General features: G+C 32.7%; 2 protein-coding genes and 1 long non-coding RNA gene across 3 annotated transcripts; 2 read left to right on the top strand and 1 right to left on the bottom strand.

Annotated features, from left to right (window-relative positions):
• The first annotated feature begins 58 nt into the window (after window positions 1-58).
• LOC124847271 (uncharacterized protein At4g08330, chloroplastic-like) lies at window positions 59-2,743 on the top strand. Its single transcript, XM_047324725.2, has 2 exons — window positions 59-532; window positions 2,135-2,743. Exons 1-2 carry the CDS (start codon window positions 444-446, stop codon window positions 2,529-2,531), a joined length of 486 nt encoding a protein of 161 aa, XP_047180681.1. The 5' UTR covers window positions 59-443; the 3' UTR covers window positions 2,532-2,743.
• Window positions 2,744-7,371: 4,628 nt separating this feature from the next.
• On the bottom strand, window positions 7,372-17,776 carry LOC148205032 (uncharacterized). Its single transcript, XR_015784984.1, has 2 exons — window positions 17,607-17,776; window positions 7,372-7,736 (listed from the first exon to the last, which is right to left on the bottom strand). It is a non-coding gene; the product is annotated as an uncharacterized LOC148205032 (long non-coding RNA).
• A 1,294-nt stretch (window positions 17,777-19,070) lies between these two features.
• On the top strand, window positions 19,071-21,014 carry LOC148205031 (uncharacterized). The gene is made up of 2 exons (XM_088109717.1): window positions 19,071-19,226; window positions 19,816-21,014. The coding sequence occupies exons 1-2, from the start codon at window positions 19,142-19,144 to the stop codon at window positions 20,886-20,888; spliced, it is 1,158 nt and encodes a 385-aa protein (XP_087965843.1). The 5' UTR covers window positions 19,071-19,141; the 3' UTR covers window positions 20,889-21,014.
• Window positions 21,015-21,858: the final 844 nt, after the last annotated feature.

The following is a 21,858-nucleotide window of genomic DNA, read 5'->3' as shown; positions in this document are numbered from 1 at the left end:
ACACAGGGATTACTTAAAGGGATTTAACCTAAACTCTGAAGCACAGTACGAAACGCTAGGCAGGCACACACAACAGATCAAATCCTTTAACTTACCCCACGCGGTTTAAAAAACAAAATCAACTTACACAGTAATAAATAACTAATATTTTAAAAAAATAAATAATAAAAAATTAAAACTTCCAAATCCATTTTCATTCACTCAAGCTTCATCTCCCTCGTCGTCATCATCATCTTCTTCGTCTTTCATTCCCTGACAAAACGGTATCGTATCGATCGCGTTCGGTTGGTTTGGTTAATATCGCGCTCCAAATTCTCCGTACCACGCTGCTCACCGAACGAAACCAAATTTCCAACAATTGGCTTCTCTTTCGCTGGCCCCTCGCCGCCACGGTGGCTCTTCCGCATTCCGCCTCCACCGCCGCCGGGAAACTCTAAGAGGTGATGGATGATTCCGTATTCAAGCGAGACGGTCACTTTAACCGAACTTACTCCTACCAATCTTGCTCCTCACAAAGAGATGTCCGTTATAGGTTCGCTTTCTAACTCGTCGTCATCGCACTTTCCTTAAATTCGTTAATTCTTTTTTTAGGGTAAATTTTCTTTTTGGTGAATCGCAATCGAATTGTTCGGGAAATAGTTCTGCACCGTCGATCGTGATATGTATTTTATTTGTTATTATATTATTTTAATTTGTAAAATTTCATTGTTAATTTTTAGCCCATGTAGTGTGATCATTAAAGTAACTTGATTTTAAGGAACATTTTCATTCTATTAATTTCAAGAGGAGAATTCAGATTGGTGATAGATGATTAAATTGGGTACTCTCAGTCACTTTCACGAGCAGGATTTACATGATCACTGTAGAGAGATTGAGAGTTATCAGTCTTTTTCCTCTTCTCAAGAAAAAAGACATTTCTATTTGTTTTCTTCCATATTAAGCAAAGTTTTAAAAACGGTATGTGATTGCAAGGTTTTGAGGCTTCTGGGAACGCGATTTTGGCTACATTTGGTGCAATTGTCTATTATCTTTTATAATATTAAGGATTGCGACCATACTGAAACTATAATTTTAAATCTGAATTGTTAGATTTTCTGCATCTTCTAAGAAATTCAGCTTGAATAGTAGTGTTCATGACATATTACTCTTGAAAGTGGTTGGAATTAGAGTTGTTTGCTTGTGTCTCTATTATCAAGTTTTGCTATCTTGTGGAGTGTTTTGATAATTGGATATGTTAAGCGTTTAAGATCGTATTTGATTGAAATGATGATCTGCTTTACGTGGGAAAGGAAAGGCTTGCTTACTCTCAATCTCATGAAATATTGATTAGCTTTTGTAAAGTTGTGAGTAATAAATTAACATTGAGCACTTTGAAAAGAAAAGGGTATATTTTGTATGCTTTTTTATATTATATGGATACTACTAACATGTACGTAGCATATGCTTGATTCCTCTTCAAACAAGTTCTTTTATATGGAAAAAATCCTTGTTCTGAGAGTTAAATTTATCATGCTGTGAATTTTTCTAGCTCAAAAAAGATTGGTTTCAGAGCATACAAAAATAATGAAGTTTGAATGATGAAAAATGATTGTAATGTGATTTTTTGTGGAATATATGTTTATAAAGAGTTATAAGAACTTGGATGTTTAAAACATGATTATATTTCCACGTTCGGCTTACTCAAGTTCTGGTAAACACTTAGATTGCCAATCACTGCAATGGAACACCTTAAATAGAAAAGGAGTTGGTTAGCTTCCATTTTGTAAGTTCTAAGTATTTTTAGTCATTTGTTAAATTTCTTTACAATTTTTCCAAGGCTTGATTGATGGGTGTCTTTTGGATTGTTTAGATGGCATGTAAGAGCTGTAGTTTGAGCTTGCAAAAGTTCCAGTCCCGTTTCCTTTAGTTGTAAGCAAATGGTAGTCTTATTAGATGCAAATACGTATATTTTTAACATGATTAGTTGTGATGACAATCTTGTATTCTTCGAAATGTATTCTTAACTTGTTCATTATAATTGTTGAAGTCACATTGAAGACCAAGCTTAATATTGCCGATGATTTACCTGCTATTAATCTGGGTTGTTTATTTTTGTTGTTAAAATTACAATACCTTTTCGTTATATATTTGGCAGCTGTGGTACTTGTGGTTATGAATTGAATCTATCCTCCTCTAACCGAAACACCTCATCCATCGGATCAAAATATGGGAAGTCCATAAAGCGAGGTATTATATCATTCTTCAATATTGATCTTAGCAGATTTACCCAGGTTGATGAAATTCAGTGTGTGCCGCATTTTGATAAGCACTCATGGGGTTTGTTTCGCCGAAGAACCAAGCTTCTTTGTCGCAAGTGTGGCAACCATATTGGAAACGCATACAATGGCTACACTACATCCTTTCCTCTTGTGTCAGACGGAGCAGAATCATCTCCTAGCTCCAAAGTGGACAATCATACAAAATATGACATTCGCATTCGAGCCTTGCAGCCCTCATCTTCTGAAGGAACTGGAACCCCTGTGTTTGCTTGAACTACCTGGTATAAAATAACAGTACTTCCTACTCAATCTAATCCGGTGGAAGGGAGGTTAGAATTTCATTAATTAATACATGCAGATGGTGTGGCAAAGTGTTTGTGCTTTCCCTGATGAAAATGGGACTAATAACCTTATGAAAGAGTGAGTTGTAAGAATTAAATTAAATTAAATTATTCCATGTGTGAGATTTTATGAAGTTCAATAAACTGTCAAAACTTACAAGGTAAAAAATATTATATTTCTGGGGGAAAAACAGAAAGTACGGGGAAAAGTAAATAAAAAATATAATTTTACATCAATTGTTTGGTTAAGCGATGCTTCTTAACATCAGATTTGCCTTTTGTGATATTGATTTAATTGAAAATAAATAATAGTTAGTTATGAATGTTGATAGTACATGCACTCTTTTAGACTGGGGAATACGAATAGAAGTTAAGTGTCGATGTACATTACTTGTAACAAGAGTTACAGATAAACTAGTAGAGTCTTAAAATGTTAGTCTAGCACGGATAAGAACAATCTTATGCGCATGTTTTGTTCGAATGTTTAGCTTTAGTTTTTGCCTTTTGTTTTTGTTCTTTTTGGGAAAAAGAGGTGTCAAGTGGGGTTGTTTTGAAATCTCATACCCCAATATGTCAAGCAATGTTCAATTTTCGTTTGACCAAACGCTTATATTTCTACCTTCTAATACAATTTTAATTAAGAATTCAAATAATCTGACGTTGATATTTAAGAATCACTAATGTCACTATGGTCAGTCCTTTTTAGTGATTATAATGTTTTGTTCTTGATAACGTTTATCATTATCATTTGTGATTCTTAAGCAGCAATGATTTGGCTTTGATATTGTGAGATTAACTAAGGTCCTGGGTTTTCCCTTTTTCAACTTCGTTTGTAAATTAGTCTCCTTTTTGTTTGTTCTTGATAATATGGACTCTTAATCAAATCATTATCTTAAGTATGATCTTACGTATATGTTTTAAATTATCATAAATAAAAAAATAGTAAACTAAAAAAAGCCTAAAACATGCTACTACTTGCACTTGGTTGTCTTTCTCCTAATTATCCCTCACACTCGACCTTGAGCACTACCTAGAATTAACCAAACCTTAGCTAAATTAAATAGCAACCTTATTGTCTTGTGTTCATGAATGGTTTAAGAAAATGATGGTCCCATTAGTTTTCTCATAAAGAGTTTAGGTAAACCGATGGAATTTGTTCTTCGTGTCAAGTTTGCTTAGCAAAAATGAATGTTTCCATGGATAAGTTAAAATTACCATGTGATCAGGATTATATCACACTTTGTTTGCGTGTATGAAAAAAAAAGTAGGAGAGAAATGAAAATTCGACAAGTAAACTTTTTAAGGTTTGCTACTTTGAGAAAAACAACATAGAACTAGAAATTAGTTTAGTAGAAAGAATACGGAAACATTTTATCTTAATATAATAATAAAAAATGTATACCTATGATGCATGTCATTGTTAGCCCTATACCTATGGGATGATCAACGACGGAAATAGGAAAATGATAGTTGGGTCCAAAATTCAATATATATCTATAAAAAAATCCTAATTAATGAACATAGACATCGGAATTATTCAACATTTTTTAAGGATTAAAAATTATAAACCGTAATCACCAACTTTACATGTCACTAGAAATTTTAATGATTCACAATAAAATAGTACATGTGTTAATTATTTAGCTTTAAAAATAAAATATTGTTATTATCTTCTAAAACTAAAAAGAATTAAATAAATTATGTTATTCTCTAAATTATCATTTAGGAAAATAGTATTCAATATTAATCGAACAATAATTTGTTTCTATTTCAATAAATGCTACCAATCATAATCATAAAAGAATGTAATATCTAAAATTTAGAATCTCACAAATAAATATAAAGCAACATTAATAAAATAATTTATTGCAAAATATTTTCATTTATATATTTGAGATATCAATAGTATATGGTAAAAGAAAAAAATATTAGAAAATAAAATTGATTTTACCGGGATCTTGAGTGTAGATTTATAAATAGGTAGCGAAATCCTACAAGTGACTTAAATGTTTTTTGAAAGTCAGAATGAAATTTTTTGTTTCACAAAGCAGAAAAAAGGACATGCAAAGACTCTTCAAGAAGTTAATAAGAAAGTTTAGGATCTATGAATATGAGAATGAGATACTGAGTGAGTATTCCTTGGAGAATATTAATTGTTTTAATAGGATCAACATGACTTGTGGACCTATGTTTCCATTGGAATAATAGTTAACTCAAGTACATAATAACATAGTAGTAGTTAATACTAACAAAATGATACCTCATCATGATTAATAACCATAATATCAAACTATTGAGATTAGTTATGATATGTGAATATTGCCCAATAGAAGTATGTTTGGGTTGTTCCAAAGTTGAAAGACTTAATGGGCCTTGTTGGGCCGTGTTCTTTAGTATGTCTATTGGGCTAGATAGGAACATAAGTCCTCTAGTCTTGGGAGTTTGGTTTGACATACATGATCATGTTTGATCTCTTGGTCAAGCATTGGCCGATTTGTATAGTTTATTGTTGGATTGACCATTCAACCAAGCTTGTTGTGCATTGGTCCTTTGGTCGAGCTTTGCAAGGGAATTGCCCTCTAGGCAACCTTATTTTTGGATTGGCCTTTTAGTTGAGTTTGTATGTGAATTGGCCCTTTGGTAAAGCTTCACAAGTAGATTGGCCCTTTGGTTGAGCTTCTCAGGTGGATTAGTCCTTCGATCAAGCTTTATAAGTGGATTAGTCCTTAATCGATCTCGTTCGAAAGTCGTTGTGTAAGAATAGTCCTTCCGACTTGTGTTGCAAACTTTAGGAAAGCTTTATGCAAAGTAGTCATCTTGGGAAGCTTTGTTAAGTAGTGTCAACTTTAGGTAGCCTTTGCTTAATGCTGCCAACTTTAGGTATTCTCTGCTTAGTGTTGTTGACTTTAGGCAAGCTTTGTTTTGATGTTGTCGGCTTTAGACGAGCTTCGCTTTGATGTTGTCGACTTCAAGCAGGCTCCACTTTGGCATTGCCGACTTTGGGTAGGTTTCACTTTGATGTTAGCGTCTTCGAGCTGGTTTCATTTTGATGTTGTCGTCTTCGGACAGGCTTCACTTTGGCGCTACTGACTTTGGGCAAGTTTCACTTCGATGTTGCTATCTTTGGGAAGGTTTCGCTTTGATATTGTCGACTTCAAGTAGGCTTCGCTTTGGCACTGCTGACTTTGGGCAGGTTTCACTTTCATTTTTCCTTCTTTGAGCTGGTTTCATTTTGATGCTCTCGTCTTTGGGAAAGCTTCATTTTGGAACTGCCTACTTTAGGTAGATTTCACTTCGATGCTACCGTATTCGGACAGACTTCACTTTGATACTGCCGACTTCATTCTTCCTCCTCTTTGTCATCCCTTGAGTCTTCTTCGTGCTATTCTTCAAGCATTTTTTGCACTATTCTTCGAGTTTTATCCTCGTGTTTCTTGTTTTCTCTTTTGAGGCTCTTCGAATGAAGGCGATCAAGGTGAAAATGGCAATCTAGTCGGCTTGTGTACTAAATTTGATCGAGATTTGTGTCTTCTCTTTTTAGGCTATATGAATGAAGGATGTGTAGATATTAACATGGTTGACTTGTGTACTGAATTCAATCGAGAGCTATCAAACAGAGACCTGGAATTGTTACAAAATTCCAATTGTGTTGTTCAAATTTGCTAGCCTTGAGGTTGATATTGCTTGTTTGGGTTGAAGAGAGTGTCAACTTCCTGACTAGCGAGCTGGCGGTGAATGCTGAGAGTTTGGAGAAAGAGGCAGGCCGCCTTCTTTAGTCCCAATTTGGACTTAGAGCAGCAAACAACTCCTCCACTTTGGTATTGGATTGTTCATTTGCTCTTACTTTTGCATTTGGGCATTGTCATGCCGAGTTGTTATTTGTTCTTGTACTCTTATTGAGTTACCTATATACTAGAGGGTCAAGTTGCTCCTATACTTGGTCACTGGAAATCCTGAACTGCTTTTTGTGCTCGGGCATTGCGATGTTGAGTTGTTCCTATAATCGGGCGCTAAATGGCTTTTTTGTGCTCGAACACTAGGATGTCAAGCTACTCCTATACTAGGGCACTAGAATACAAAGCTTCTCTCGTACTCAGGTATTGGGAGGCCAAACATATTTTCTACGTGGTATAATGCTTTCAGTTGTTTGGTTTTGCTCGAATAGCTCGGTGTTTCTTCTATTTTATTTGAGTGACTTAATGCCTAGCCTTGTTTGGAGGGACTTTATATTATTGGACTACAACCAACATCTAGCTTCATCCTATCTTGTTAACAAATTATCCTTTTCTTTATCAATAAGTCTTTCATAAACTTGGATAGGTAGGAATTTGATCCATAATTTTTGTGAATGGAATGTTGATCTTTAGCTTGTAATTTACCAATTAACTTAAATAAAACATAAACTTTGATATCATCACATAGCAATGAAATTTAACAAAACCTTATTTGTTTAGCATAAAGTAATGTTAAAACCAAACCAAAACCCAAAGTTAGAAAGATTTTCACTTATTACAACTTAAAAACATTTTTCCAAATGTTTTCCAAAATCTTCCAAAAGTTCCCCAACATATCTCTTCACCGTCATGTGTCTCCAATAATGTCTATATCAACATCTACTTCCATATAACAATAAGAGTTATACAATCATCGCAATATACACAAACAAGTAAGAGTGAGCTAATTAGAAACAACCCATGATAATACACCAATCATATTAGTTACTTATAGAATTCAAACCAACAATTTCAATCCATAAACCATAACCACAGTCATGAGAATAACCAATTTACATTACCATGATGTAATAACCAATCAGTATGTCTTTTCCATGTAACTTACAGTCACCTTGCCTACTCACCAAAACCTTATAGTCATATTCGTTTCCCTTACTTTCCAAAAGAATTACGAGTAAAAGAATTGTCTACTAACCAAAGCCTTAACGTTAGAGCATTATACTTAGCTCAAGTCAAAGCCTTATGAGTGAAACAAAGCTTCTTCTTTCCCTTGCTTTTCAAAATTTATGAGTAAAAACTTTGTCTGCTCACTAAAGCCTTATGGTCAAAGCATTGTACTCAACTCAAGCCGAAGCCTTATGGGCAAACAAATTTCCCCATTTTTTCCTGTTCACCAAAGCCTTCTGGGCGAAAATGAAACAACTTCAACTTACAGTTACAAGAGAAGACATACACACAACCACATCATCCAATACTCAACATTTAATACATTAAATAATACAACATCCAATATCTGCACCAAATACTGTAAAAACCAGAAAATACTCTGATGCACAAAGCAACACAACAAACGAAAACTGAAAACTACACCAATAATATAGTAATCAACAACAAGAAATTGCACCAATAATAAAATATCTAGAAAATAGAACTGCTACAACTCAAGCAAAGACAAAAATAGTTCGACCAATGATGGAAACAGGTCAGCCAACAACGAGAACAACTCAGCCAACAACGAAAATAGTTCAACCAACAACGAAAACAACTCGATAAAAGACGAAAACAACTCCACCAACAAGCTAACCCAACTCGGTCAAAATTAACATAGCTCAGCAAAAGACTAACAACAAGAAAAAGACTAACATAGTTTGGTTCAAATTAGAACAACTTAATTTTGACTTAAAATAGCTCAATTTCAACTTACAACTCGGTTCAACCTAAAAAAGATTAGTTTAACTTAAAACATCTCGGTCCAAAATCCTAAACAACTCAACCCCAAATATTTTCTTTTAAATAACAATTATGCAGAGTTGCCTACATAATTCACCATTTATCTTGTCCATATTTTAGAATTTTTCCATACCTATGTAAACCCATAAATCAATGACTAAGAGTGGTGAAAATCAACTAGTCAAGGTGACAAGGGTTATTAGTTTACTAGGGATACTAGGAGTAGTGAGAATACTCAATTGTAATCTTGTTGAAGATTATAGTGGAATCCTCTAAGGTGTTAAAGGAGTCTGGACGTAGTTGATGGTGTGAACCAGTATAAAACTGACTGTGTGCTTATTGCTTTGTTCTTTTCAATGCTTCTCTTACAAAATGTGCAGTTTCACTTACTTTTAATATAAATACTTCCTCCATTAAAGAATTAGTTATTGAAAAGGAAGTTTTATTAAAAACGCTGCAATATAAATATTTTAACAACTGAGACGCACTTGAAAAGATTTTACTGTTCCCAAAGTTGAGCAACTAACTATTTGCGTAAAGTCTTTCAATTCTCGACTAAAGTCCTATTACATTGTTTGTGAAAAGTTTTACATTAACACTATTCAACCTCCCCCCCCCCCCCTCCTCTAGTGTTTTCCAGGTAATTTATAATAAAAAACTCTTGTATGATTATTGGAACCATATAACAAACAGTTTTCCAGAGATCATTCAATGTACTTTAATATACGGATGGATGACTGCATTCCAATTGAGAAATATACTTTATATAAGATCTTCACATGGGGAATTGAAAAATTGGCTCACCGCACTTATTGCAAAGGAAATGTAAGGATGTAAGGACGAGTAACTGAAAGATTATTCAATTTTCTAAATAATCTTAAATATTGCTCAATATATGAAATAGCCTTCACCTGATTTAGTATGATTTTAATGTTAGGATCCATAGGTGTATCAACAAATTTTGAATTCATAAACCCATTTTCTCCAAAATATTCAATGCATACTTTCTTTGAGATATAACAATACCATTGTTGGATTGTGTTACCTCAATAACCAAGAAATATTTGAGTTTGCCAATATCTTTGGTTTGAAAATGGTTAAAAAGATGTTTCATCTGGGAGATGTGATGGTGGTCATTGCCTTTAAGAACAATGTCATCAACATGCTCTATCAAATAGATGTATCCAGCACTTGAGTGATGGTAAAAGACTGAATGATCTGCCTTACTTCAAGTCATTCCAAATTGTTGAACAATGTTTCTAAATTTTCTAAACTAGGTCCTAAGAGACTATTTTAGGCCATATAAAGATTTGGGAAGATGACATACTAATCCAGAAGACTCCGCTTGTGATGGAATACTGCCTGACAAACATTCCTCTATGTCCTCTTTTTGTATTTTTATGTTTTATTGTATACGTTTCTTAGCTTGCAAGGATCATTGGTTACTATAAATACACAACTCCACTCTTGTAAGAGACACTTTTTAGATTAATGAGAATTGAGTTTTCAAATACTAGAAACAATTATCTCTTGAGAGTTAAGGCTAGAGAGTCAAAGGACCTCCTCTAGCCTCCTTCCAGCACACCTCCTTCATTTTTCATTTTTTTCCACTAATGTCCATTGTGCTTCTCTCTCCATTAATGTCCATTAATATCACGCGTGGCTGAGGATATGTTGATGTGTGCGCGAATGAGGCTGAAGATGTGGCTGCTGAGGAGTGGTGCAGCGTGGAGGAGAGAGAAGCACAGAGGACACTAATGGAGAACAATGAAAAATGAAGGAGGTATGTTGGAAGGTGGCTAGAGGAGGTCCTTGGACTCTCTAGCCTTGACTCTCAAGCGAGAATTATTTCTGGTTTCAGAAAACTCAATTCTCATTGATCTCAAAAGTGTCTCTTAGAAAAGTGGAGCTAGTTATTTATAGTAACTCATGCTCCTTGCAAGCTAAGAAACATATACAATAAAACGTAAAAATAGAAAAAGAGAACACAGAAGAATGTTTGTTAGGCAGTATTCCATCACCTTGAGAAACAAATCCAAAAGATTCCTACAAATCTTCAATGAAGAAAATATTTTTGACATCCAGTTGATAAAGAGGTTGAAGAACAATTATGGCAATAAATAAATAAACCAAAGTCATTTGTACCACTGGAGAAACAATATCACCCTAATCCAACCCCAATATTTATATGTATCTAATGAGAAACACCCTAGCCATGGTCAAGTGCATAGATGAGGATGAGCTTCATATGTGGAAGGTGGGCCTAAGCCCTATCTTTTGGGCCTATCTTTGTTCTTAGTAGAGTATGTTTATTTGGGGCCTTGTATTATGGGTCAAGTAGTCTAGGATTTTTTTTGGGCCTTGTATTTGGGTCTTGGGGTTGTAGTGTAGGGCTTTTGGCCTATAGAAGATGGGCCTTAAGGAGACGTATGAGTTTAAGGATTTTACTCTAACTTGGTGCGTAAGGTTGCTCCCACAAGGAAAATCTTTCTAAAAGCTTGTGGGGCCCTTAGGAAGAGTGGTCTATAAGTTTCTCTTTCTTCTCTTTTTGTGAGATGCATGCTTTTGCCACTTGGCAAGACATCATTGGCAGATGTATAGCTTTTACGGGTGTAGCCTTCTAATTTACAGCAAGTTAGGTAAATATGGTGAGAGCATCAATCTTACTCTTTAACTTTTTCATTTTTCTCTTATGCTTCTACATCATGAACTCCTCTAACAATTATGGCATCACTTCTTACACTAAGTTGTTGGGAGTTAGAAGCCATCTTCTCAATCAAATGTCCAGCCTCTACAAGAGTCATGTCACCTAGTACACCAGCACTTGCAACATCAATCATGCTCCTCTCCATGTTGTGTAAGCCTTCATAAAAATATTGAAGGGGTAGTTATTTAGAAATCTGATGATGGGACAACTTGCACATAATTTGTTGAATCTCTCCTAGTATTCATAGAAACTCTCCCCAACTAATTGCTTCATTCCTGAGATATCATTTCTTATGGTAATTTTCCTAGAGGCAAGAAAGAAGTTATCTAGAAACATCTTCTTCATATCATCCCAATTCGTTATGGACTTGGGGGCTAAGTCATACAACCAATCTTTGAAATTCAAAATGCTCATAATGCTCAAGGTTAGGACTATTAGGGAATGTAACAGAATACTCGGATTTTAAAGATGGAATTCTACCATGTTTAACTAATTTATGGAATGTCTTATCTATTTCATCATCAAATGGTTGTAAATTGCCTGGACTTCACCTAGTCATGCACCATATGCAACAAAATGTTGTAATTCATGCAGTATCCAAATAAATTGGGATAAAACTACAAGTGCACTTAAAGGAACTCCAAATGACCTTTAACATTTTGGGAAGCACCTTAAAATCATGAAAAACTACCACACAAAATTTGAGTTCTAAATTCAAAGTCTAACTATATGAACATGTAAAGTTTGAAAAAAAAAACAAAATAAAAATATAAAGAAAAAATAAAAAATAGCTTTTTTTTCTTCTTCAAAATATAAAAAACATAGCTAGAAGAGTGGGCTACAAGTGCATATATAATATGTTTAATTTTGATGGTTGTTTGACATTTTACTGAAAATGAATTCTAATTTTTTTTAACTTTCAATCAAAATCAAACTAAGTGCTTTAGGGAATTTTCACACAAAATATGGCATGAAAGAAGTGAGCACACAAAATTTGAAGTAAAAATAACAAGTCTAGCTATAAAAACCAAAAATTCAAATTAATTAGACAAAAATTAACAATATTTATGCAACTAGAACACTCTCACACTACAATACTATGAATTACACTTAAACATCAAACTAACTACACATAAACATACTAACTAACACATTGAATAACCATAGAACAACAAAGAACAATAAATAATAATAATAATAATAATAACAATGCCTTTGTCGAAAATCAATGGTCCCTGATAATGGCACCAAATTTGATTGGTATAGTAGCCAAACAAAAAAACAATTTAAATGCATTACTAGGAAGTGATCCTAGGTTGTCTCTAAATGGCCATTCCTTTCTATTAAAGATTCCAACACATAAAGGTGGGGTTTGAAATATTTTGAAAAAACGTGATTGGAACCGTGATTAAAGAAATGTATCTCTCAATTTGAATGCAATTCACTTATCATAGGTTGTGAAATAATGTTGTATTTATTCTCATCCCACAAAAATTAACCAATTAAGTGAATATCAAAATGATTTTTAACCATTTATCAATTTTCTGTCATGAGTGGTGCTTAGTGTCGAGAATAGTGCTCAGCACGAGCGTATGCATCTTATATGTCCTACACACATTAATTGTGGTTAGTATAAAATTTTGATGCAATGAATTCATGTGCGATAAATGTGGAGGGTTATAGAATTAATCATTATTTTGGTCAAGAAATATAAAGTAAAGCAAGTATGTTAAATTTAAGTGATTACTTTTAAATTTTAATTTTCATGTTATGACATGGAGTTTAAATTATCATGTTTTTATATTAATCCTTTCATAATGCTCGTGCTTGATCATTAAAAAAATTCAACTCACCATAATGAATCAAATGATTTTGTCAAGGTTATTAAAATTCATATTCTTTACTACTCTTATTAAAATTCTTCCGTAATAATTTAGGATAAAAAAAACTAACCTTTTTTAATATTGTTGTGTGAAAATAACTTTGTCGAATTTATGAATGATGATGACATTGACTAGTTTATAGATTTTTTTAGGAATTATAAGGTTAGAGATAACGCTCTATAGATTTGTTTAGGAATTATAAGGTTAGAGATAGAGCTCTTCTCCCTACATCTCACCTATATCATCCTGCACCTCCAACTTTTTTGAAATTTCCATCTTTGCCCCTATCAGAAGCTCATCTTTGAACAGAAGACGATATTCGTTTGTCTTGTACGTGGTATCCATTAAAGGAACTCAACAAGTGCATTGAATCGAGATGTGTTCATAACAGGTCACTTACTACGTTAGAATCGTCCAAACATCTACTCCATTGGATGTATTTAGCTTTATCTAACATCATCATCAAATGTTGCATTTCAGTTCTCGACCCTCTCCAGATCGTTTGTATGTGTACCTCGCGTTATATATTTGCTTTATAGAGGTCACATATATGTTCTTTGAGATTCAAAAGAATATTTAAGGGTTTTACTTGACTCTTAGTCATTCAACAAGAATTGACTGTTCAACAGCATTTAACCTCCCCATGAAAGGATGACCAACCAAAGTCTGTATTAATTCATGGTTGTGATAGTCACACATAACCTTTAACACCCAACCTTGTCCTTTAGGTTTACCCCTCAACCTAAACAGACACTCACATTTTCTTGTGTCAGATACACTAGGTTGAACATCTGACTTATACTTCCTATACTTTTCACTCCTTTCACAGCCTAACAAAATGAATGTCTTTCTTCCCGCTTCACCAGTTGTTATGTCAGATCTTATAATCATGACAACAAATCCAAGGTCGAATGCAATTTATGGAACCTATTCAATTAAATCGTCGCGTGAGGGAAAGATTTGATCAATGGAAAACTTATCTATGTAATTACCTTCGGCCGCTTCATTTACAAAAGAAGAAAATTCAAACATCAAACTCGAATTTACTTGAGAATCAACTCATTCAAATAGATAGTTATTTATCCTTCAATTTTAAATACAATTTACAATAAACATCAACAAATTAAAATTTAACTACTAAAATAACAACATAACATATTAAACTTTATATAATAAATCAAAAAACATATATTATAAACATTACGAAAAATTAAAAATTAAATAAAAAACAACAAAAATTAAGATCAATGATATTATAATTACAAAAATTCAACATATTATCAATTAAATTAAATTCTAAAAATATTATTACATATTACAAATTAAGTAATAATTAACAAATAACAAATAATAAAATATTTCAAAATTTAAATAAAAATTACCAAATATAAACATATTATAAATTAAATCAAAAGTTAAAAAAATTAACACATAAAAAAAATTATATAATAAATATAAAATAACAAAAAAATATTATAAACTAAATACTAAATAAAAAAAAAACCTATTCAAAATTAAATAAAGCTTAAAATTATTAACACGTATAAAACATTAAAAACTTAATCATAAGTAAAAAAATTAATAACAAAAAACTCACTGCTACATAAAAAATAACACCTACAAAATTAACTAATACAACATAAATAACAAAAAATATTAAAAACGAAATAATATAAAAAAAGTAACAACACATATTGATTAATACATAAATATTACAATTTAAATAATGTATATAGTAAGAACCTGAAAAATAGAGTAATAGAGTAGATAAATGAATTAAAATAATGAGACGAGCTTCTTAGTTTTAAAATAATCGTATAATATAGATATAACTTACTAAAGCTGAGTTCATTATCTAAATCACTTCATCTCTCTAAAACCTTCGTTCTCTACTCGTTCTCTGCCTTCTCTCTAGAATTCCTTCTCGCTGAGCTGTTGGATTGACGATCATGAGGTGCCCAGACGTCCACGGCATAGAGCGCTTCATAACTGATCGATCAATTTCTCGATTCTAGCGGGTAAGTTGTTCTTCTCTTTCTCTCTGTTGTTTTCAAACCTGGACTAGGAAATATCTACTGATTGCATGTGTTTTGGGTGTTCTCCTGTCCATTCTCTGTCAAATTTTAGCTCTAAGAGTTGTTCTTGGTTACCAATTGGTGATTTGTAGGGTTTTGTTGAGTTCCCTTGCGGTGCAAGGTACTGTAGAGGTAATCCGGCGAGCTGAGCTGTGAATCTCTGAGGTAAGGGGAGTTAGATTTCTAATTGAATTGATGGTTTGATAGGTGTGTGTATTGATTTCTGCATATAGTTGTTGTTTGAGCTTAAATGTGGTAATTATGTAAGTTGAATCATGTAGGTTTGGAGTGATTAATGTGAATCTGATAAATGTGCTTTGTGAGCTGATTGGGATGAATTACGCATCTGTAATTTGATACATTATAAACTAGTATTTTGTGATAGTAGCTGTTGGATAGAAAGTTAGGGAATTGGAAGTGTTTTAGTGTATTCTAGAGGAAGTGAGATGGTGAAATTGGGAATTAGAGGTCAGTGGCTCTTTTGGTCTGTTTAGGCATTATAGGTAAGTCATTTGTGACTTGTATGAGTCTTCTAAATGGTCAGAAACATGTGCAAAGTGATATATTTTGATTTAGGTCCTTAAGTGGTGAAATTGAGTGTTTTAGAGTAGAAATTGGTTCATAATCTCTTTAGATTGGTGGTAGGCATGTTTAGAATCACTTAGAGAAGTCTAATTAGGTGTATAATACAATGTAGGAGTGTTCGAAGTTGAGGAAAATAGTTAGAATAGGTATTTGGTGTTTGAGTTGCATAAATCTGCAGAATTACGTTCTGCAGATTGTGCAGACTCGTTGTGTGAGTAGTTTCGCATAGCGAGTCGCTATGATAAGGTGCTCTCTGCCAAGGGCATTCGCACAGCGAGTTGGTGCGCTGTGCGGATGACGTGAGAGGTTGCTCTCTGTTTGTTTATTCGAATAGCGAATTTGGGCGTTGTGCGAATGGTTGGAGTGGGTTGCTCTCTGTCTAGTGATTCGCATGAGGAATCAAGGCGCTATGCGCCTGGTAGTGTTCTGGGGTTAATTCTAATTTTATTCGAATGGCGAAAAGGATAACATAGCGAGTGGTTTAGGAAGGTTGGTCTCTGTTTGGGGTTCTCGCATAGCGACCTGGGTTCGCTATGCGAGAGGTTGAGGTCTGGTACCTCTGCGAGTTAATTTGCATAGCGAGACAAATCGTTATGCGAGTGACTCCTGGTCTCGCCTTGCGAATTGGATGCGCAGAGCGAATGATGGTAAGCAAATTTCTCTCTTTTGCTATTATATAGGATGAAATTTTATTAAATGTTGATATATCTTGTGAAGTGTGTTTAAGGTGTATGGCAGTATATAAATATGTATGATTATGATTGAAATTTCAAGTAAAAGTATGTGATTCAAGGGGATGAATGTAAGATCAGTATAGAATCTCTTGGTGAGATTCCAGTTTGTTTAGAATAATTGCAGGGAGCTTAATCTTGGGAGTTTTCCTGAAACTCCAATGGTCTTTCATTCTCAAGTAGAGCGGATTGAACCATGTGGTGAGGAGTAGCAGGAGGTCTTAGTCTTGAGGGCTTCCAGTATGCCTCAAGACCCGGAATAGACTAACCTCGTGAGGGTGGCAGGGTGAAACCCTTTGGCAATGGCTTTGCAAAGCAGTAGAGACCACCACGAGTGCATAATCCGCCATAGCTCGGCAATTATTCTAAGTCCGGATGAGTCAAGTTTAGAATTTAACATGTTAGGATGTGTGACTAGTATAATGTGTTTGATTGAGCTTTACATGTCTTATGTTATTATTATTATATGATCTTTGTTTACCTAGCTCACCCTTACGCTTGTGTTTGTATGTTGTACGTGTGATGTTTTCCTTTTGCAATGATCATCCATTTGGATGTGAGAAGAGCTGGATGAGATTCCTCTGGAGCAGGCACTGGAGGGCGATGACGCTGTTGTCTAGTTTTAGATATAATCTGTTAGTTGTTGTTATCTTTTTGGAATGCTCTATTGTAGATAAAGTTTTAAATTTTATAGTCATTTTGGATGACTATAAGATTAACTCCTTATCTACAAGTCTTTAACTATTCTATCATATTATTATGTTGACTACTATTTATATAGTTTATGGTTGTTACATATATAAAACATTAATATATTATAAATTAAATAAAAATACTTAAAACATATTTTTTTTCATTGAAAAACAAGAAATATAAAAATCATATAATAAATAAAACATAAAAAATGAAATATAACAAAAGTTATTACAAATTAAATAATGTACTTAAAACATTAACATATTATAATTTAAATACAAAATATTTTAAACATATATATATATATATATATATATATATATATATATATAAAGTAAAACAGCATAATATATATAAAAAAACATAAGAAGTACTAAACAAATAAAAAAACATTACCGAAACTCAAAATGCGCTAAAAAACATAACAAATATTAAATAAATAAAAAACATATAAAATCATATAACCAAATTTTGAAGTGCGTTCACTCTTAATTGGTGTTAGAACTGCGATTAAGAACGTGTCATTGAATTTTAGTTGAGATTTGTCGAATTTCGAATTGCGGTAAGTCTTAACCAATATTCAAAAGGTGCGTCATTAATCGCAGTTCGAATGTCGGTTAAGCATGTTTACATAATCACTACTAACCTCGAATGTCTTTCACCACCTTCAATGTATTTCACTACCTTTCTCTTCCACGAACCACACCACAAAACATGACCACCATCAACCTCCGGATCACTACCAATATAATCGCCACCACTATAACACTGTACCACGATGACCACAACTTCAGAAGTCAAGCTCACACACAAACAAAGAAGAATTGAACAACAAAAAAATATAAAGTGCACAATTTATAGAAACAACATTTATTATTGATTGTTGGTTGTTGGTGGTTAGTTGTTGGTTGTTGGAATTAAACCAGCATCGTTAAATCATGATGATAGTTGCATGAGTTTAATAGATTAAGGGTATAAAAATCTAATGAAAAGTGCAGGATTACAGGTGTAAGGAGAAAAACTCTTAGAGATATTGTTTCCATTTCTCAATCAAAAGATATTAATATGTCGAAAAATAAAATTAAGAAGACTAAAATTATATTATATTAATAAGTTTTAAAATATCATATTTTAAAGTTTTAATTCATAATATTTTTTTAAAATATCTGAATCTAATTTATTCTTTCAACTTCCTTTCTGAGTTACACTATTAAGTGTAACACATTTTCTGAGTTAATTTCTAAATGTATCACATGATGTTTATTATTTAATGTGACGTGTAACTATCATAATGTTACTATGAATTTATATAAAAAGATCATATTTTTTTGTTATTTGAAAAACAAGATAAAATAATAAAGTAAAAAAATAATAGACGAAATTAAAAAAAAAATCCTAATAATCAAATGAAAATCCTATTAAATAAATAAACATTTAAATTGATCATTTTTCCTTGATTTTCTGTCTGATTGAAAGTTAAACTAAACTTATATTTAAAAATAACATGGGTTCATTTATTTTTACAAATTCTTCTATTTTACTTTTTCTTCCATTAATTTAAAGTAAATAGAGTAAAATATTATATTTCCTTTCTCTATTTCCATTTGTGTTTATCTGAGGTGTAGAGTGCAACCGCGGACTGAAGTAAAATATGTGTGGAAAATTAAAAATGCCTATAATTAATTAATTAATTTCTCTTATTAAACACATGTTTGGATGGAAACTTAGTGTGTGTGTGTGTCTATATATATATTTCTGATAACAAAATCTCTTAAGTCTCTTCTAAGAAGTTCTAACTCCATTTCTTAAGATTTTAGTTGAAGCATTCAATAATGAGTGAAACTGTAAAGTAATGATGCTAAAAACAAAACGTTTGCCCCCTCTTGCTGAAATTTGAGGTGTATGAGCCAAACAAAGAACTTTTCACTTTATTTATTGAAGAAGTTATACCTCACAAATGAGAAGAGGATATTCACGAAGTTCAATCTCGCAGGGAAATCATACCAACCAAAAAGGAATGGTTTCGTTTCTAAGAAAACTCAACATCTCAACTATTCACTATAAAACGAGACCAGTCATCAACAAATATTCATTCTTCCATTGCATTTGCTACTCAATTTGCTGAAATTGAAGGCAAACAAAATATAAAGAGAAATTGAACCAAAGAGAAAGGGTTAGAACATGTCCATCTACCAAGATGTGGAAGCCAAATCTGATACAGAGGAAACGCAGGAATCAATCATCCTGCGCGTTCATCTTCCTGATGGTTCGTTTCCTTTATTAATTCTTATAGTTCCTTTGCTTCATTTACTAAATTTATCAATTATTGATTTTTCTGTTAAATTAATCATTTAAAAAGGAATCAATTAATGCATAAGAATAGTATATTTATGTTTTAGTCATCATTTACTATTTATGTGCATAAAATATTTATTCTTGTCTACTATTTTAAGGAAAAAAAAATATATATATATATATATATATATATATATATATATATATATATATATAGTTACATAGAGAAATGTAATCTTGAGTTTTAAAAAAGTTTCGGAGTGAGTAAAATGAATAATATATAAATATAAACAAAAAAGTTATAAACGAATAGATTTAAGATTTTCGGATATTTTAGTCTTTTTATGTGTATTAGTTTATATAGTTCATTAGAGTTGGATTTCTATGGTACTTATATAGGAATTGCTATTTTGTTAAAGCAGTAGAAAAAAAAATATTTATGTGGGAGATCATTTATTATATCTATATATAATTTTGATTTCTTTTCTCTTCATTGTTGGAGTTTGAGTTGAAGATTTTCCATTTTTGTAACCTTGTGCATGTGGTGTCCCATGATACAGGTTTTGCACGTGAGCATGTGGGTGCTAAGGTTGAATACGGTTTTGCAAGGGTTAGAGTTCATGGTGAACGATCTCTTGGAAACAATATAAGGGTCCGTTTCAATACATTGTATCAAGTTCCAGAATATTGTGACATGAACAAGATTAAGGGAAAGGTTGATGGAAAAACTGTCATCATAATAATACCAACTATTCCAGATAAAGTCCCTAAAAAGGAGACAGAAGAACCTCCTAAAGAACCACCACAAGAAACAGAAGCAAACAACACTGTGGATGAAAACCAAGATGCTTCTACTCCTGCAGATGATAACCAGGAGAAAACCAAATCAACAAATGAGAATGAAGAAGAGGTTGATCATGAGACTTCAACTCCACCAAATGCCACACAAGAAGAGGCTATGCATCAAAAGGGTCAAGGGGAAGTTGAAGAAAAATCTGCAACAACCCAAGTTAAAAGTGAAAAACCAGTTGATCAAGAGAAATCAACCCCAACAAAGGACACAGAAGAGTCTAAATCTCAAGAGGGTCAAGAAGAAACCCCCCCAAAAGATGATAGTACAAAAGTTGATCATGATGGATCAACTTCAACCCCAGAAGAACATACAAAGGAATCTATGCCTCAAAAGGGTCAAGAGGAAACTCCCCAAGAAGCTACCTGTTCAACCAATGACAAGCTTCAGGGAGAGGAAAAAATTGCTGAGGAAAAGCAAAAGGCTATTGGAAAGGAAGAAAGTGAAGAAGAGCATTCCAGGAAGGGATTGGAATCAGGAAAGGCACATGAAAAGGATGAGGAAATCAAAGAAGAAAGAAAAGGGTTGAGAACATTTGAAGGAGAGAAAATGAATGGTAAAATTGGCAATGATGTTGGAGACAAGGGTGATGAAAAGAACATGCCTGAATCAACAAGGTCTAGAATTAAGGAAGTGGCTGCTTCTGCTTCTCAAGCTGTGACTGGTCTAGCTAAGAGGTTCAATGAAGAGGATAAACAAAAGATGATATACATGGGTGCAGCAGTTCTTGTGGTGGCCCTAGGAGTTTATGCTACCTACAAGCTTCGCTTACGTAGACAGTAGAGAAATCAATGGCATCATATTAATTTCCTTTCACATGGTTTCTTGTTAAAAACACTTTCCTCTATAAATAAGGACTTGCAAAGGAACATTACCATATAATTAATTTGTGTATACTGTTAACTGCTGTATGGGGTGTCTGCTAAAAACATATGCTTAGCAGTGATAATTGTTTGTGCTACTTGTAATAATATAAAGAAATTGAGTAACCCCACAATTTTAACTCATCTCCGTGCGTATGCATGAAAATAACCGATATTTAATTTGTAAATCCTATAATAAATAGTACACATCAAAACACACAACTAATAGTCTTTTAAAAGTTACATAACATTTAACCATTTATGTATATTATATGGTATTAGTATAAAAAAAGCATGCCATGATTTTAAATTTTTTATATGTTTTCTTACTTTTAAAGAAAATAAATTAATAATGCTGGTTCCCACAAAAATAAAGTAATAAATTACTCATAGTATATTATGTTTTTGAAATATACAAATAAGTAATAGTTATTTTTAGTATTTGAATAGTTTATCTCTATTTTTTAATTTTAACATAAAACTAAAGATAAAATAAAAATATTAATGGAAGTCCTTTTATAGAGGTATAAATGACAGCTACTTTACAGTGCCTATAAAATTTTTTAATATCAATGTTATTTTGCATAAACCCTCAAAAGACCTCAATTTCAATGTAATATAGAATCTTGTTACACAATATCTTGTACGAGAACACCAACCTTTATGCATCAAAGGAATCGTTGAACCACTAAAATAAACTCCAAAGTAGTTATAATCAAAATCCTTCTAAAAAAGAGAAAAAAATTACAAACATAATTTAAATACCTGGTGGATTGCACGGTTTATCATTCTAGTATTTGTAACACAAATGTTAAATTCTTCACTAAAATATAAAATTGGATGTAAACGCAGTGATTCAAATAACTTTAAAATGTCTTCCAACATATCTA

Source organism: Vigna umbellata, chromosome 1 (genome assembly GCF_029865625.1).
Source record: "Vigna umbellata cultivar VRB3 chromosome 1, Vumbellata_1.0, whole genome shotgun sequence".
NCBI classification, from domain to species: domain Eukaryota; kingdom Viridiplantae; phylum Streptophyta; class Magnoliopsida; order Fabales; family Fabaceae; genus Vigna; species Vigna umbellata.
This window is presented reverse-complemented; position numbering and strand designations above follow the sequence as displayed.